The following is a 19,846-nucleotide window of genomic DNA, read 5'->3' as shown; positions in this document are numbered from 1 at the left end:
AATTAATAAAATGGAAACTATAAAAAGACTTAATTACGTGCTGGTCAGACACTATCCTGCCTTGATGAGAAGTATGGGTTGGTAAAGATGCCATTGGAAACCAAATCCATCCTTTATTATTTCACCCTCTGGGCAAAACAAAATGTTTCAGATCTGGAAATAAAATATGCAGTGGGAGAAGGGACCATTTGCTTAAAGGAGTAAGATCATTTGCCCATGCAAACATGGGGAATCAACCTGAAGAGTTCTGGCTGTATTTTACAACTTGATTTCAGTATTCCATTTTTATTTTGAGTCTGAGTCTCCATGCAGAAGAGGAGATTTCAAACCAGTGATTGAATATAGAAATGGAAATGATAGATTTGGGAGAAATCAACACGGAGATGTATAGGAAGCCCAGGGTATTTGTTAAGTCAACAGGGAGCATGTGTGTAGTGAGAAGAGGAAGCAGGAACACTAAGAGGTGATTGTGGCTGGGCACGGTGGCTCACGCCCATAGTCCCAGCTACTCAGGAGGCTGAGGCAGGAGAATCACTTGAACCTGGGAGGCAGAGGTTGCAGTGAGCTGGGATCGCACCATTGCTCTCCAGCCTGGGTGACGGAGTGAGACCCTGTCTCAAAAAAAAAAAAAAAAAAAAAAGAGGTGGTTGTGTCATGGGAGCCAAGGGAAGAGCAGTTGAGAGAGGTCGTGGTTCAGAAGGGTCCCCTGGAGATCAGTGTGACTCTGGTCAGAGCAGTGTTTGTGGGGTGGCGAGAGTGGGAACCGGACAGTGTAAAGAGGTACAAAGAGGAGAGTGAGTGTAGGCTGAAGTCTAGGTCCCTAAATTCTGAGGCTCTCTGTAACAAACCAGAGTAAGTGATGGCTTCTCTTCTCCAATCCTTATCCTTCATTTCCCTAACTGGTCCTCATCTAGTTCACGTGTGTGGGACACACTCCTTTGCATGTTCTCTTGTATGTCAGTGCCTCTTTAAATGTGGCCCCAGAATTGGATGCAACAGTTCAGCTAAACCTGGCTAGGTCCAAGTAGGTTGGAACTATATTATCCAGTTCATATATTTCTGGTGTTGTATGCTGAAGTTAAATGGGGTTTATGGTAGCTAAGTCATAATATTGGCATCTATCAAGATTTATAATCTCCATATCACTTTTACTTGAATTATTATGACTTTATAGCCTTAGTTTATATGATTTTAAAAAATCTAAACAGAGATATTTTTCCTAATAAGTCAGATTTGATTTTGTCTGAGAATCCCAACACATCATGACCTCCCTAAATCTTCATTTATTGCATTTCAGAGCATTATTCATTTGCATATAGACTCACTGGCCACTGACCTAGTACTTCTTCAAAAATAATTGATAAAAATGTCAAACAAGATTGCATCTATTTCAAATACTCTTAAATGATAGGTTCTTTTGGTTAAAATTGATCTATTATTAAGTGCTTTTGGAATAGCACTATTCAAACTACTAGGTAATAAAAGCTAATGTTTATTCAGCATATATTATTTGCCAAGTAATTCTCACAGCAACCCTGTATTATAAGAAATATTATCCCCATTCGTTAGGTGAGAAAAGTGAGGCAGATATAGGTTGTTCATATTCAGAAAGATTGTAAGTGTCAAGGCAGGCTTTCTAGCAGGCACTGTGACTCCACACCAATGCTCGCAGCCATTACACCACATACCCCGGGAGCACTCTCACAGCTTTCTGTCACCCTCACAGGGATCATGGGGAAATGCTCCTGCAGCCCCCAAGTCTACCATTCTATTGACACTCTCGCAAAGAGAAATCAGTGTTTTGCATGACTCCATAGATAAGCAGGTGTTATTTATTATAATCACCTCTTTGCTTCACATTGACAAATTATTTTTAGTGTCTAATTTAGAATTTTTCCAAAAATTACTGTTAATCTTACTGATCTACGAGATTCTAGAATGAATCTTTCCCCATCTTGGAAGCTGGAACGTTTTTCCTTCAGCCCCGTGGCAGCCCTGCTGGTTCTCCTTGCCTGGGCTTGCACTCTTGGTGGCGGCACCGAAACACAATCTGAGCCACATGAAGAGGACAGGCGCGTGTGACAGGCTGGTTACTTTGAGAAGGCTCACACCTCCCCACACACAGGAGAGGCTGAGAAGCCGGGAGAAGGTGGGAAGCCAAGACAGTGAGGCGGATTCTCCACTCCCACTTCCTAAGGCTCTGCTTCTGCTCCCTGACTGTTCCCATCCATTCCCATCCCTCTCCCCAAAGGCTTCCTCTGAGTTTCAGCAACCTCAGAATTTTAGCTTCAACAACGTGACCACCCCAGCCTTGACCCTACAGGATCATTTACCTCAAGTGCTTGCATAAAATCGGACTTTCCCTTGGTGACAAATCCCCAGCACAGGGAGCTCATGTGTTGGAGCTGGACAGCAAATGCATGGGTCTATCCTGCCTATGGACGGTACTCATTAGGGCAGCGTAGCCAAGCCCTCTAGCCAGTGGTGTTCACAGATTATGTTCTGGGCAGCAGAACTCGTGAGCAGGGGCATAGATTCTGCTGGAATGCTAAAACTTTTTTTTTTTTTTTTTGAGACGGAGTCTCTCTCTGTCACCCAGGCTGGAGTGCAGTGGCGCGACCTCGGCTCACTGCAAGCTCCGCCTCCCGGGCTCACGCCATTCTTCTGTCTCAGCCTCTCCGAGTAGCTGGGACTACAGGCGCCCGCCACCACGCCCGGCTATTTTTTTTGTATTTTTAGTAGAGACAGGGTTTCACCGTGGTCTCCATCTTCTGACCTCCTGATCCGCCTGCCTCGGCCTCCCAAAGTGCTGGGATTACAAGCGTGAGCCACCGCGCCTGGCCCTAAAACTCTTTTTTTAATTTAACTTTCAAGTTCAGGGTCTGTGCACTACCCTGATAGTAGTACACATACCCCGAACTTATTTATTATGTAGGTAAACTTGTGTCATGGGTGTTTGTTGCACAGATCATTTCATCACCTAGGTATTAAGCCTAGTACTCATTATTTTTTTGGCTCCTCTCCCTCCTCCCACCCTCCATCCTCAGGTAGGCCCCAGTGCATGCTGTTTCCCTGTTATGTGTCCATGTGTTCTCAGCACTTAGCTCCCACATATAAGTGAGAACATACAGTACTTGGTTTTCTGTTTCCTGCATTAGTTAGCTAAGGAAAATGGCCTCCAGCTCCATTCACATTCTTGCAAAGGACCTGATCTTGCTCTTTTTTATGGCTGAGTTGAAAACATTAACCATGAACTAAGCACCCATGAATTCACCAGGATTACAAAATCAGCTCTGTAATTACTATACCTTTCAGTGCTGTGGAATGTAATTCCCTTAAGCCTGGAAAAGTTCATTGAAAGGAGTGGACTCTTTTATCTTGTAGACTGGAATTCCATGTCTCTTCTTCCAGTTTCAAAATCAATCTAGGCATGTTTCTACCTCCTCTTCATTGACATCACACTCCCTTCTGAAAGCATCCATGCCATCCATGTTTCCATCTTTCACTTGCCCTAGTCACAGCCTTAAAATTAGACATTTTTTCTAATGTTCAACGATATTTTTCTGTGCCATTTCCCAAAGTTTAGCTAGTTCGTATGTGTACCCATAAAATGGTCAGAAAGTTCCATGGAACCTCTTGGGTTTCTGCCTAGATTGATTTCTTTAGAGGGTTCTCCTTTTTTGCACCCCCCAAAATTATTCCTGATTTTGTAGTGAGAATTTAGTTTTTCAGAATTTATCAATTTTCTAGAATTTTCTTTCCTTTTTCAATTGCTTTTTCATTTGTTTATTTTTTTAATCCATAGGCTTATATCTTGTTTTGCAGTTTGAATCCCCAAAACCTTAGTCCGGTTAAGTGGTCAGCCATCACAGGCTCTACGTTAAGGCAAGGCGATCACTGTCTCCTAATGTTTTGGTCACTTCTATATTAACAACCAATTCTTCGCTAGCCAGAATTAGTCCAGAGTTGCACTTCTCTTCATTGTCTCCTTTATATGAGGAAAGCATATAAAGAATTCAACTAATGCTACATTTTTTGGGGAACAAGACATCTCATAGGTATCTAGATGGTTGAAACAGTCTCCCCATCACCACTCCTGTAGATCTCTTTTGGTACATTAGTGTTGATAGATTTCCTTTTCAAAAGATTGCAGTCTCTACTGAAAAGAAGCTGAGGTGGGAGGATAAAGTCCTCCAAATCTGGCTGCATTCCAGAATCATCTGGGGATCTTGTTAGAAAAATTTATTCCTAGTCGTCATCCCAGACTTAATTAAAACCTTGAGGATTCCCCAAGAGCAAGCTTTGCACAAGCCCCTGGTCCAGCACTTGAGACCACTGTTCATAGTCCACTTCCACCAAGATAGCCTGTTTTATCGTCGCTTCAGTGCTCTCTCCTGGGGAGGGAAAAGTATAGGCGTCTTGTTAACATACATTTGCCTGCTATTAAATGTTACTTTCCAATGAGGACTTACTCTTCCCTTGCTATGGCTGAGTTATGTATTTTATCTCACCAAGACCTGGTCATACTGTTGATATTACATTTACCTCATTATATTAAACATGTCGGATTAACTTTACAGGTTTTGTATTCTGATTCTAAACTTCCTCCCCCTTTTCCTTATCAGGCACCTTGGTCGCTATCATCTTCCATTAAATCATTTTCTTATTCCTTCCCCTTTTCCACTAAAGTCCACTTCAAGTCCTTATGATTGTATGGGGGACTTCGATCAAAGGCATTTCCCTCTAGTCTTTATAACATGCATTTCATCTCTTGCCAAATCCTTGCTGATGTCATCCTGTTCACCCTAGATGCTTATATCACAGTTTGTTGCACTCCCATATCCTCCTTTCAGTTGCAAAATAATGCATTCCAAGTGGAAGAATGGATAAAAAACATCACCAGTATCCCTGAATCTTGCAGTTTCACATTCATATTCTCCATGTCTATAGCCTAAACAACATTTTCCATATACCACGACTGAGAAACATCGGGCTCATGGGATATTGTCAATACTTAAAGTGATGCCAGCTGTTATGGAGAACTCATACATTCTCAGATGCTTACTGCAACACAAGGTTATTTCTAATCACATCAGAGTCAAAGGCAGGTGTTCCTGGCTTCCATGTGGTAGTTCATGAAACCAAAGGAAGGGGAAGTCAATTTGCGGAAGCCACATAACTGTCTCTGCAACAAATGTTGATAGATGTTTCACAAATAGAGACCTATATTCTAATAAATCTGGGATATGCCAAATTAAAACACAATTAAGCAGGGTTTGTTGTTTTGTTTGTGTTTGCTGTGGTATTTCCTCAGGCTGTCACTATCCTAAATATGCATTCTTCGTTCCTTTATCCATGCATCCAGTCAGTAGGATATATTTTAGACACCTAGGCTATGGACATGTGACTGTTTTATCATCAGTTTTCCTTGTCATGATGGAGGAAACACACCGTAATCAGTTTATTACACAATAAAAATTTAACCACAGGCAGTGTTAAGTGCTGGGAGGGAAAGTTATAGTGTACCCAGAAGGCGTGAGATCCCCCAGAAGGACTGAGCTCCTTTGTGGGTCAGGAAAGGCCTCCCTGACGATGAGTAATACACCAGGTGCCAGGAGGCTTGAGATGTGAGGGACTGGAAGGAGAGCAGTGTGAGGCTCACAGGTGGACAGGGACCTGGCCTACAGAGCAGGGTGGGCACATTAAGAGTTTCAGAGACCTCCTGGAGAGCAGCAGGAGGTCTTTCATGGGTGTGGTCAGATCTGCACTTTTAAAACAATAGCTCTGGCTACCAGAATAAACTGGAGGGAGGTAAGAGTAACGGTGGAAACCCAGTAAGGGGATTGCTGTAGGCCAAGGGAGAGAGAGCTCTAGGTCTTCACCATTGCTGGGGAGGAAGTATGTGATCGAAGGATTTCAGAGCACTTAGGAGGTACAATTGACACAGATGGATGAACAACAGGATGAAGGAAAGGGAGACATCAGAATATAGCCTGATAGATAGAACTGCATGCAGGGACAACCACCAGGGGAGATTAGTCCCAAATAGATTATCCTTGCCCAGAAGTCTGATTAATGAACATCTATTGGACATTTGTATTCCACAGAGCATTCTCAGGAAAACATTACTCTAGAGATATTTTCCAAGTTTATTTCATTTTCCCCTCATACAAACAAGCAAACTTTGAAGTTCATGAGGTATGAGAGAGTTCTTTGCATCTCAGATGTTTATTTTGAGAATTACAGTAAATTTGTCATTAATGTAATGCCCATCATGTGCTAGACAGTACTACCAATACTTTGATAGATATAATTGTCTATCCTCATAGTAGTCCAGTAACTGAGTATAATTATGCTCACAGGAGGACAGGGATTGAGATGGGGAACCATATTCAGTGCAGGAAGTGTCATCACTACAGGAAGTGATGAAACTATGTTCACACTCAGTGCTGCATGAAGACAGTGTGGGCTCTGGAGTCCACCTGGCTCCAAAGCTCTTTACCAGCTGTGATCTTGGGCAAGGAATTTAACGTCTGGCTGCTTTGGTTCTCTCATGTGTAAAATGAAGATAATAATCCACACACCTGGAAAATATTGAGTCCTCAGGAAATGCTTATTACTCCCCTCCATGCCCCTTCTGGAGAGAGCCCAGCTCCTGCCTGGTCATTCAGCTTCTTCCTGGGACACTTCAGGAAATGGTTTCTCACCCTTACACCGGCTCACCTCCATCTCTTGGAAATGCCATCTCCATTCCTTGTGCCCTGCCAGTGAGGGCAGTGGCTCCTCCCTGGCGAGGTCTATCTTCCTCTCCAGACAGAGTTCACATTTTGTTTTCTTTCTCTTCCGAGTTCCCTAACTCGATTCATGGATTTCTCCATAAGGGCTTTGCTTTCTCTCTGTGCTCTCAGAATCTGTTTAAAGGCAAATTTCTTCTGTCCTTGTAAAGACCTTGCATCCGCTCTAATAAGTGAAGTGTAAATCAATATTTGTATTTGCAGTGCACATCACTGCTGGTCACATGACGACATAACAGATTCCAAACAGGTGCCAAGGATGATTCTTGAATTTCCAAATTGCTTGGTTTAAAGGTAAATGCCAGTCTTTAGCTCCCTGTTGAAAACAGCTCCAGGCACTGTGCTTTCTGTTGTTCTAGAGGGGAGTCGCTGGAATTAGAACTGCCTCAACCAGCACTCAGAATTCTATCTGCTGACTACCATGGGATGCTAATGACAAAGATGTAGTAAGTCCTCTAGCCCTCACTAGCAAGAGAATGTCTTCTAGGCACCCACACACATGATAGAATGTGCTAAACTGGTAGTCTCTGTACCTGCTTCAGAGTGAAGCAGGTAACTTCAGAATGAAGTTTAAACCCAAACTCTACTATTTAGTAGCTAGGTGACCTTGGGCAAGTTCCTTAGTGTCTATGTGCCTCACTTTCCCCTTCTGTAAAACGGAGTAATAAGAGTCAACGAGTCCATATATGTAAAGAGCCAAAACAAAGTCAAATAGCGAACACATCTATAAATGTTCACTGTTATTATTCGCACTGATGCTGATGTAAGAGAAACACCTCAGTAAAGTGTAGAGAAGTTCACAAATAGAGAGCCTTCAATTCTTTAGGCTGAGATATAATTAATGATTCATTTCTCAAGACATTTAATTTCCCTCTTGTTTTCTGCCTGCAGCCTGCATGGTTAATGCATTTTGACACTTCTCACTAAGGATAAATGACAAATGATAAAACCAATAATTTTTTTCCACTTATTTTACTCAAAGCTCCGTTAAGAAAAATAATGAAAAAAATTTTAATTTCAGTGAATAGCAGGAGTGTTCGTATTGTCCTTATCATTTTAAAAATTGTTTTGGTTAATCTCTATTATTACAGAGAATAAAGACTTGCTGTATCCTGGAGTTTAACAACTCTTATTTTATTTTATTTTGTTTTATTTTTGAGACAGAGTCTTACTCTGTCACCCAGGCTGGAGTGCAGTGGCGTAATCTTGGCTCACTGCAACCTCTGCCTCCCAGGTTCCAATGATTCTCCTGCCTCAGCCTCCCAAGTAGCTGGGACCACAGGCACCCACCACTACACCTGGCTAATTTTTGTATTTTTAGTAGAAATGGGGTTTCACCATGTTGGTCAGGCTGGTCTCGAACTCCCGACCTCAGGTGATTCACCCACCTCAGCTTCCCAAAGTGCAGGGATTACAGGCATGAGCCACCACACCAGACCAACAATGCTTATTCTTAAGAAAAGAATTGCCACTGAAGGAAACAGGAAAAATTCTTCTTGAGTAGTTGATGCCTTTCAAAATATTAAATTACTAAACCTCTACCTACCTCAGTTTCCAGAACTCTAAAATGGAGATAACAATACTACCTTCATTACAGAGCTGCTAGGATTTTTAACTTTGAATAATGACCAGCATGGAATAAGTGCTAATACATATTATCTATGGTTATTTTAACATAAACATAGTCTCATGGATTTTTTTTTTTGTGCTCTGAAGCAGGAGACCCCAATCTTTTTGGCACCAGGGACCGTTTTTGTGGAAGACAGTTTTTCCATGGACCAGGGGTGGGGTGGGAGGGTGGTTTTGGGATGACTCAAGTGCGTTGTATTTATTGTGCATTTTATTTCCATTATTCATACATTGTAATATACAATGAAATAATTATACAAGTCACCATCATGTAGAATCAGTGGGAGCCCTGAGCTTGGTTTCCTGCATTAGACAGTACCATTGGAGGGTGATGGGAAACAATGACAGATTACCAGGCATTTGATTCTCATAACGAGCACGCAACCTAGATCCCTCGCGTGTGCAGTTCAGAATAGGGTTCATGCTCCTGTGAGAGTTTAATGCCACCAGTACTGGTCTGGGGATTGGGGCCCTTGCTCTATAGCATTTTGCGGTAAATAAATCTGTGGTTTCCAGAGCAGCCTTCCCAATTGTAATTAACATCAATTAGCCCCACTGTGTTGAAAGCAGTGCTGCTTCTCCTGCCTCCCAGTTTTCCTACAAAAGCCACTGGGATTGTAGATAAAATCCTGTTTTCCAGTTGGCGAGATGCAGAGAGGCAGATGAAATTTTGTCTGAGCAGCGGTGGATCTGAGCCGACTTTGATTATGGCTCCACCGCCAACGCTTCCTGGGCAGATGAGTCATGCTTCCTGGAACTGTCTGTCAGAGGAAGTTTGTTTCTGGGACTTTTGCATTTTGCTTAGAGCTTAGAGATAAGCTATTACAATTCTAAGTTCAGCTGCTACTCAAAAACATGCATAAAAGCTGGGAAGAGTTTACCAAACATTTCAATTTATATCTTGATACCAGATATGAGTCTAGCACCGTACTAAGCATGATACCTGGATTCAAAAAAAGTTTAGAATGAAGTATATCCGTTAGTTAGCAAAGCCAGATGCTTTGTAGTGTCATTGAGTTTAGCATGAGGCATTTTAGAAGAAATTTTGGATTTAAGATTGCCTGAGTAAAATGTGATTTTTTTAATTATAAAAAATTGAAAGAAGAAATGTTATTTCAGTGTGATCAAAATCCCTTTCCTTAAAAAGAAATGCTGATCTTTTCTGACCATCTTTCACAATGAAGGATTTTCATATGATTGCATTAATTTGCAGCAGTTAATGAACCAAACATTCCAACCTTCGACAGAGCCTCTGCTCTCAGATTCAAAAGAAACTCTGCGTGTTTCCTCTCTTCAAACATGAAGGACAGAATTAGGATGAATAATAATCAAACCTAAAATAATTTCTAAACTACCCCGAAGCAGTAAAAATTCCATTAGATGCTCAGAACTTGAATTGTCCTGTGCACACTGCCTTTCCTGGTTGACCTCTGGTCGCTTTGCTCCTCAGACTGGCCAAAGGCAGGGCGACCGAAAGGTCTCTTCCACTATCAGACAGGCTCACGGTATGAATAAGCATGCATTGAGCAAAATGCTAAATTTTAAACACTAGTAATTACAGTTGTGGATTTCAGTTAACTATATTGACTTTCTAGTTTTTAAAATGGGAAAGATTTCCAATTGCAACATTACAGAATTTTGTTTAAACACAACATCTTTACCCTGTGGTTCTTACATTGGCTATTTATTTATTTATTATTTTTTCTTTCTTTCTTTATTTTTTTTGAGACGGAGTCTCACTCTGTTGCCCAGGCTTGAGTGCAGTGGTGCATTCTCAGTTCACTGCAACCTCCGCCTCCCAGATTCAAGCCATTCTCCTCCCTCAGCCTCCTGAGTAGCTGTGATTACATGTGCCTACCACCATACCTGGCTAATTTTTGTATTTTTAGTAGAGACGGGGTTTCGCCACGATGGCCAGTTTGGTCTTGAGCTCCTGGCCTCACGTGATCCACCCACCTCGGCCTCCCAAAGTGTCGGGATTACAGGCGTGAACCACCGCACCCAGCAGGCTCTTTATTTAATAGACTTTCTTTTCTTGCTCTCGCTGTCTTCAGGGAGAGCCCGGATGGCAGTCCTCTGGCTTCTTCCAGCTCAAAGGTCTATGATTTCACGTTGTTCTATGAACCAGGTTCTTCTCTGTTCCTGAGACCATCTGCAGCAGGTGGTGAGAATTTTAAGAGGCATAATAATAATAATAATAATAATAATAATAAATGTTTAGTGTTTTACTGTAGCAGGACAGTTGACAGAGGGAAGGCTGAGGTTTATGGAATTAAATTTTCATGTCTACACAGGAGAGTATGCTTGGCTTTCAAAGCATTTCACTTAACTCTAGGGAGAGATTTAGGAGCCCCTGCTCCATCAGTGACTATCGAAACTTACGTTTAGATGGAGCCGTCAGTCCCTGAACATCTGAAGACATTATTATTTTTAAAATTTTTAATTTTTGTGGGTAATTAGCAGGTGTATATATTATGGGGTACATGGTGTGTTTTGATACAGGCGTGCAATGCGTAATAGTCACATCATGGGAATAAAGAAATAATTTTTTATCAATAATTAGTCTAATTAATAATAAAAATCTCATTATGATAAAAGGAAGCATTATAGGCAAAATATGATTTTAAATTAATCCTGGACCAGATTACCTTACGTGGTAACATTTCAGTGGATTAATTTTTACATATAACCTTGAGATACATAAGAAAAGATTATGGAGATAGACAATATAATATTTTTAGTAGGCCAGGTGTTTATTTGACAGTCTAAAAGGGTATGAAATTCTGAGATTGGAGAAGCATTACTAATGCATATCTCTACTGCCATGTCAATAGGTCCCCAAAGATACTGCTTTAAAAATAAATTTATCAGATCACAAAGGAATTCATAGTCATTATAGGAAATTGGGAAAATGTAGAAAAAGCTAGATCAAAAAATCCTAAATTATATCACTATTACTAATATTTGGTGGTATTGATTTCCTGTCATTGCTCCTTATATATTTATTTTATTTTAATATTCGAAGAAGATTATTCTGTACATGCTAACCCATAATGACTTTTTTCACCTAACAATAGCTTGTGACTATTTCCCCATGTTATTTATTATGTCATTTTCGACATTGCACATCCCATCATCACCATACAGCCACCAATTCCTGTTGTGATACACTTAGAATCTTTTCAAATCTTCACCATTATAAACAGTTCTGAGATAAATATCTTTGTAGTTAAATGTTTTCCCACATCCATGATTAGACAATGATTTAAAAAATAAAAAGACCCAAATTGTGGCTTCTAATAGGAGTAATATATAGAAAGCAGAAATAAAAATGTAAATTCACTAGTAAGAGCAGACAGCAACTAGCCACCACATAAAAAGGAAACACTGGTTTTTGTATGAGACAGACCTGTAACTCAGGGTGACACCAAGTAACTCAAAATGTGGTCTTTCGATGGCAAAGCCCAACATTATGAGTAATTGTTACTTTTAGATGATATTTCATATTTCCTGCCCCACCCTGTCAGCACATGGCAAGGTGGCTTTTTCTGTGCCTATGTCAGGGAGCATGCTATGAGTGGCCATGTGCCTTATGGAGGGGACTTAGCCTCCTGAGGGCCATCTTAGAGTCAGCTGGGATCAACCATGCTCTGCTTATCAGCCTTCCTCTACATTTGCCTCATTTATCCACCATGATTTGATTTTGCATTTGCTCCCTTGGGCTTTGCTTATCCACAATGGGAGGGCTGTATCTCCTCTGTGATTCTTATTTTTTATTTATTTATTTTTTGTGAGACAGAGTCTTGCTCTGTTTCCCAGGCTGGAGTGTAGTGGTTCGATCTCGGCTCACTGCAAGTTCTACCTCCTGGGGTTCAAGCAATTCTCCTGCCTCAGTCTTCCAAGTAGCTGGGATTACAGGCATACACCACCACACCCAGCTAATTTTTTGTATTTTTAGTAGAGACAGGGTTTTGCCATGTTGCCCAGGCTGGTCTTGAACTCCTGGCCTCAAATGATCACCCGCTTCGGCTTCCCTAAGGGCTGGGATTACAGGCGTGAGCCACCGCGCCCAGCCTCTGTGATTCTGGTTTTGCAATTTCTACTGTTGTTACAGGAACATTTCAAAGCCCTTCAAATTTAAAGTAACCTAAACTTGGATAAAGTTCCAAGTTTTTCCAGGAGATGTGAGTGCAAACCGCAGCAACATTTTTAACAATCACCCTAATGAGGCCTCTCCATAGATCCTGCTGTGGTGGTTGTTTGGGTTGGGGAACATCTGAGCAAATGCCCTGAGAATTCCCTGGGTCCCATCCTTCTGGAGCTCCAGTGATTTCAGCAGGAACTACAGGGCTGGGTAGGACCCAAAGGGGAGGGGAGGCTGCAACAGGAAGAAATGCTTCTCACTTTTAGCATGAGAGCCACTTTGCTTGCCAGTGGAGTCTATCCACCTCACTGTGGCAGCCTTAACAGCCTCTGGTTTCCTAACTCTCTTTGCTGCTGTCCCCTGCATGATCTGTCCTCCCGCAATCCCTTCCACACACACAGCATGCTTATCTCCACCCCACACAGGATGATTCGCCTTGGTTTCTGCATGGCTGTCCGGGATGCCTCAGTCTCCACAATGCCCAAGTTGTCATAGCAACACACTGCAACGAATGGCCTCCACCTCCTCACTGAATTCATCACTTCCCCATCTGCCCTACCAGTGATGATTTCTGTGAACTGTTTTATGTGAGTCGGCTCCTGTTCTCTAATCCCCAACAGCTTTCTTTTCTCATAGCTATTTTGGAGTGGTTTTTCTGGAAAAAATGTTGATTCCCTTTGCCTCTGACAAAGAGTTAGTGTAACAATTTGAGCACATTCCACATGCCAAGCCTCATAGCAAACCTCTTACGTGGTTTATCTCATTTGCTTTTGGCAACAATATTATGAGATAAGTACCATTATGGTGCCAGATTTATGGATAAAGACATTTTAGCTTGAAGAAGTTCAATAATTTTCACAAAATTGTGTTCTCTAAATTTTAGAGCTGGGCTATGAACACAGAGCCTGGCTCTGGCCACATTGACATTAGTCTAGTACGTTCTGCAATAAAATGGCTTTCCTGCTTGTGATTGAAATATAATCTTCTATTAGTGACACTGACTTCAAAATGCCACTCTATAAATTCATGGAGTATAGTTCTCAAAAATTTAACGATCATCTTTTCATTGAGTAGAATTTTTATTCTGTAGAAAGAATAGGGGATTCTCTACTACACCCAAAATTTCTCCTCACAGCAGATGAATTATTTCAATTACATATTAAGCTGTAAAGAATAGAGTTTTTTTTTGGAATTTGCAAAGATTTATAATTGGAAATGGACCAAATTATTCTCCAGAAGTTTCTCCATGTTTTAATGATACCATCCTAAAGAAACTCTTGCGTTGCTTTTTCTACATGGACTATATTTAATTAATTCTTAAAATTGATTTTCTCCTATGAAAAAGAATTTTCTTCCAGAAAACCTTCCAGGAAATAAAAGAAACACATTTACAAACAGTATCAATTAGATGTCAATCTAAAACAGAAAGGGCTGAGTTTTAATTGTCACTCACTGTGATTCTAAAATGAGTTTGGGGCTGGGCATGGTGACTCACACTTGTAATCTCAGTTCTTTGGGAAGCCAAGGTGGGCAGAATGCTTGAGCCCAGGAGTTCCAGACCAGCCTGGGCAACATGGCGAAACTCTGTCTCTACAAAAAATAAAAAAATAGCTGGGCATGGTACTGCACGCCTGTAGGTTCTGCCACCAGGAGGGTTAGGCAGGAGGATGGCTTGAGCCTGGGAGGGTGAGGCTACAGTTAACCTTATTGCACCAGTGCACTCCAGCCTGTGCAACAGAGCAAGATCCTGTCTCAAACCAACAAACAAAAAAATAGTTAAGCAAAAAAGTTAATCTCTACAACCCAAGCTCATATATATATAAAAGATAATTACTTGTAATTTTAATTTATTACAGTTTAAAATTTTTAGCCATAAAACAATTTAGCAAGCAAGGCACTTGAAAGGCATATTTTTATTCTTGGAGATCCTGCAATTCATAAAGTTGATTTCTACTGAGGGGACAGGTGGGGTGTCTGGGTCCCTGCTCACTTAGAACTTGACTTTCAGTGACTCCTAAGTACCCTCAATCTTAGAAAAAAATTGGATCTCTATCAATGATTGACCACACTTGGTGTCTTTAGTGTTATATCCTCCCCTTTGTTATGGGTCCTTCCTATTTAGGTGTCCACGGATCACTTCCTATTGCAACTGGAGTCTGAATTCACTATGATATTGTAAACTATGTGCCAAATTATCAAACCCACACAAAGGAAGTAGATAGAAACTGGTAAGTGTGGCTAAGGCAAGAGATTTCCTTCCTCTCTGAGTGTGTCAAGAGGAGTTGAGGTATTTGGGGGTAGGGTGGGGGTGGGGGGACCTAAGCCACGAAAATCCTAAGTGAATAATCTCTTTAAGAGAATAACAAAAGATTTCACAGAGGAAGGTTTTGTAATATACACATCTCCACATCTGAAGATATATTTAATGGCCAATTTGAAAATGTAAGCGTTGTTTTAGTAATTTAGAAAAATACCCCTAAACACAGTTACAGAAATTAGATCTGCATATTCAAGGTGAGAATCGCAATCTTTCTTAGTTTTTACTAGTTTCCTTTCTGTAATTCAATTAGAACTTCAAGTATTGTTCACTCTGAGTAGATCTTTAGGCTCTCTAAAAGCAGGGCCACTCCAGCGTGCTTGTCAGTAGTCGCAATGAGTCACAGCTGGAACGTCCTGTGGTTAACATTCTGCTCTGAAAACAGAATCAGAATCAGTGAGACGGGTTTCCATGGTAACCTGTATTTGTATACTTTGAAAAATGACTGTTCCTTTTTGTGTGGTTTCGGGTGGTCAATTTGCGCGGGAATGAATTGTAGAGGTGACGTTACCCATCTGTGTGAATATAAACAAAAAACCTGATTTTATTAACGGCAAACTTTAAAAAACGATGTATGAGTTTTTTTTTTTTTTCCCTTTTCGAGACATTGTTCTACACATTTATACTTGATTGGATCTTATATTTAAGCATTTTCATAAATGTCTATTTGATGTTTATTTTAATGCATAATTTTCTCCCCCTCAAAGGCAAAAAGAAACTAATTGTCATTCATCAATGTGGCCCCCCAAACCTACTGCCTCGCACCCCGACCCCCACCCCCAGCCCCACCCCCACCGCCACCCCCACCCCCACCCCGTACTTTTACAATGTGTTATTAAAGACCACTGAACAGCCGAGATTCAGGGGTCTCCTTCAATACGTAATCCCATCCGGAAAGAAGAAAAAAAAATCCCTCTAAGTTATGTGAAAATGCCACGTTTCTTAAACTTGTAGAGCTGAGAGGCAAAAGTCCTATTTTGTTCACGGCTTTGTGCAGAATTGAAGTGTGAGTCCTCAACATGTTGCGACGTAGTATTCCGTAAGACCCATCGAGCTTAGGGTGATTATAGTTATGGAGAAATCTTACCTTATGTTTTGTTAGTTAAGGGTTATGATGGCTTAACTTGGGCTCAGAGGCCTGACAAAAATGAAATAATTTATGCTTTGGTCACTAAATTACAATCCAAAGGTTAAGATTTTGGGAGTGAAAGACGGTAGAGCATTTGCTTGCTAATTACTCCACTACTTGGGAGCAGTATGTTTGTTTCTGTGCTAATTAGTTTAGAACTGGACTTCATGCCCTAGAATTAAGAAAAACTCTAAAGCTGAGATGAATCTCCTGCAGGGAAGCCGGGATTTAGAACCACAGACTGCAAGGTTGGCCTCTCGCCTTCCGGTTTCTCCTCCTGCATGAGAGGGTGGGACTGAGCGCTAAGGTGAAAAGCTTCTGTCCCGTTTCGTTTCCCTCTTCATTTTCTGTTGATTTATTCTTCTCTTATTCTCCCCTATTCATTATAGGGGAGGCTTCTGATAAATGTGTAGAATATTAGAAACTTGATAATAAATATACACATTCAAAGCAGCAGTATGAAAAACAGAAAAAAAGGAAGCTACAGCAATAAGCCTGAAAAATAAAACTCATCTTTATTCATTTGCTTAAAATGCTTAGGTTTAGTACTTTGGGGTGAATGACATAATGGGCTTCTGAGCTTGTCTTTTTAAAAATCTCTGCTGACCTTTCCTGAAATCTCACAAGCACTTACGATGAACAGCCGATTTGAGAACTCAACGAGACAGGCCAAGGTTTAAAAATCTGCGATTTATCATGACCTTAAACAAGGCCCTCACCTGGTTCTCCCTTCTACGGAGTGGCACAAAGCGTCCAAATCCTTTATGGTCTAAGAGGAGCCTGTTGAAATTGAGGATTGTATGGCACTAGTACCTATCTAACTATACAGAGTGCAAGTAATTGTGCAGATTGGGTCCTAAGTAAAATAAATACAGCTGGTGGGGGAAATCACTGCGTTCATTCATTGGAGATGTATGGGGAACCTACCTTTATCAAAGCCCTGCTCTGGGCAGTGAGGGGAAGGCCAGAGGTGGTCTGTGCTTTAAGGCGACTCACAATCAGTAGGGGAAGTAAGACACACAAGCCCATAACAAGAATGCCTGGAGATGTGACCATTTCTACAAAAGAAGCACAGATGAAAAGCTAATGGCTTTCAAAGGCAGACTAATTTATGTCTGACTGTAGGGATTAGGGGCGGCTCCAGGGAGGTGCTTTGTAACATTTGGTGGTAAAGTTCTCCACACTCAAATCATATGTTTCAAACAGTATTTCATGTCATAACATTTTATTCAATGAAAATAATTTGGTCAGTCTGGAATTCATTGAATCCAGATTATATATTTATGCATGGACACGTGCAAACACACAGACACTCACACATACTCTTAAGTATATGTACACTCCAAGAGAATCCTCGAGGAAATCCATGCGTCCATTACCAGGTATTTTCTGTTTCATTGTCATGGGCAGCTTATCCCAAGGGTAACTGGAACAAAGTGTTTAAAGGGAACATGAAGTCGATTAGGTGAAAATGTAATGGCCTGAGTCCTGAGGAAGCCAGTCTTGTTGGATTGCCATTATCTTTCTCAAGTGAAGAGATATGGTAGAGAGATTTTTGTGTTTTTTAATTTTTATTTTTCAGTTTGGAGATATACAGCTGATAAAATCATTAAATGAGGTAGGTTAAGGGGACACAACCTTGCACCCTCCATTTCTCCTTGAGGATGTATAAATACGTCAATGGAAAAATGGGCAAAGACATCAGTGAACAATTTCCAAGAGAAGAAATCTAAATGCCCCTAAACATGAAAAAAAAATTCTTCAATGTCAAAGTAATCAAAATAATACAAATTAAGACAATTACAAAAAAGCAATTTTTCACTATCAGTACTGGTTTAAAACATGATCGTCATCATAACTGACAAAGCTCCGCTGAAAGAAACACCTCTGTTAACTGCTGGTGGGAGGGTAAGTTGGTGTAAACTTTCTGGTAAGAAATTTAATAATATTTTATAAAGAGCCATAGGATTATACTGTTTGTTATTCCCTTTCTAGGAATCTTTTAAAAAAAAGAAACATTTGAAGTATCAAACAGTATTTATATCAGCAAAAGCCTGGAAATATCTTAAATGAAACAACAATAGAATTATAATATAAATACATTATATTTGTGACATTTTACGCCAAGGTTTCCACAGACAATTAAGTGATATGTTCAATGACAAACAAGAAACACAATCAAATACATAGCTCAAATGTATAAACACATATATACACCTGCACAAATAGGTATATTACACATATATACAAATGAAAAAAGTATCAAGAGAAATTTTTGGATTTAATGAAATATTAACAGTGTTTGTCTTTAGTCGAATCAATGTTTGTATTTTCCTTTTTCATATATTTCTAAAATGTCTGATTATTTCACAGGTAGCATTTATTTTAAAAATTATCTCTTGAGGGGATGGCTACCCCATTTTCTATGACACGATTATTACACATTGCATGCCTGTGTCAAAGTGTCTCATGTATGCTATAAATATATACACCTACTATGTACCCATAAACATTTAAAAATATTTTAAAATTATATCTTACAATTTTAATAGCTGCTATTAATTGAGCCCCCCTATGTGTTGTTAATATGTGAATGCCTACTATTTCCCTATTCTGAGCCGGAATTATACTTTGGACTTGATAGGTTGACATAAAACCAAAAGTTACTAGTTGGGTTTCCAAATTTATTGGGCTTAGGAATCAGATCCATCTCTAATACCCTCTCTATGCAATTATCAATTTTTAATTCTTATGTTGAGTTCTGTGTAATCGACCTACCTCAGCAGATTTACCTCTAACTTTTGAACCAAGGAACAGCTTTTGCTGCTTGGGTAGACTTGGATTTTTCCATCTGACAAACCATGTATTTTTACATGGGAAAGTTTCTCTTCGATTTCAGCTCTATGATGGACCACGGTGGATGGGACGCTACTGTGGAGTAGACCTGCCCCCTCCAGGGAGTACTACAAGCTCCAAGCTTCAAGTGCTGCTCCTTACAGATGGGGTTGGCCGCCATGAGAAAGGATTTCAGATGCAGTGGTTTGTTTACGGTAAGCCGGGTGCTGATCTCAGTTGTATTTGCTGTTGCTATTTGACCAAGAATTTTTTCTTTTTCAGTTCCAAACTTAGAAACAATACCATGAACAAATAATGGAACCTAGGTAGTAATCTCATGCAAGGGTTTGAGAAATATACTTAGACACTGACTGAACTTGGAGAGTTAAGTCTGTTAGGATTAAGAGAGGAAGTGACATCAAAGTGGAAAGAATTTGGTTAATTGTAGGTGTAGTAATAAATTGCCTTAGATAAAGAAAGAAGCAGAACGAAGTTTGCAGGGATGAAGAATTGAACCTGGATATAGCAAGCTAACTGCAAGGTGGGGTGGGAGTATCTCAGGTGCAATGAAATAGAATGAGAGTTAAGGCTCACCTTGATGTTAAGCAGAGAAAGGATAGGGATAGACGAGAAAGAATGAAAGTCAGACAGGGATGGGGAAAAGGAAGGGGTAGGGTTGGCCTGAGCGGAGGAGAATTTGAGCTGTGATGCACAAAGCCAGGGGCATGTGTTGTACTTGTCAAACAGGAAGGGGCACATCTGGATCCCACCTACGAATTGGTGGTTCCGGAAGCAGGTAAGGATCATCATTCCTCTGAAGATGAAAGGTCTTCTTTAACAAGAGATCTCAAATGTCTGCAAATCTCAGGTGGGCCAATCTGCAAGTGGAGAGCCCCAGAGAAGTGGTTCCCAAAATATGGTCCCTAGAGAATAGCATCAGCATTACCTGGAACTTGTTAGAAATTCAAATTCTTGGGCCCCATGCCAGGCCTACAGAG

General features: G+C 40.5%; 1 protein-coding gene across 1 annotated transcript in view; it reads left to right on the top strand.

Moving 5' to 3' along the window:
- The window catches only part of CUBN (cubilin), a 308,721-nt gene that overhangs the window by 90,242 nt on the left and 198,633 nt on the right, over positions 1-19,846 (top strand). Inside the window, exon 28 of the mRNA XM_032164125.2 lies at positions 18,913-19,063. Within this exon, the coding sequence (XP_032020016.1) occupies positions 18,913-19,063 (151 nt within the window). The remainder of the gene's footprint in view (positions 1-18,912; positions 19,064-19,846) is intronic.

This window comes from Hylobates moloch, unplaced genomic scaffold, assembly GCF_009828535.3.
Source record: "Hylobates moloch isolate HMO894 unplaced genomic scaffold, HMol_V3 SCAFFOLD_2, whole genome shotgun sequence".
Taxonomy (NCBI): domain Eukaryota; kingdom Metazoa; phylum Chordata; class Mammalia; order Primates; family Hylobatidae; genus Hylobates; species Hylobates moloch.
The sequence above is the reverse complement of the archived record's forward strand: the minus strand, read 5'-3'. Positions and strand labels throughout refer to the sequence as shown.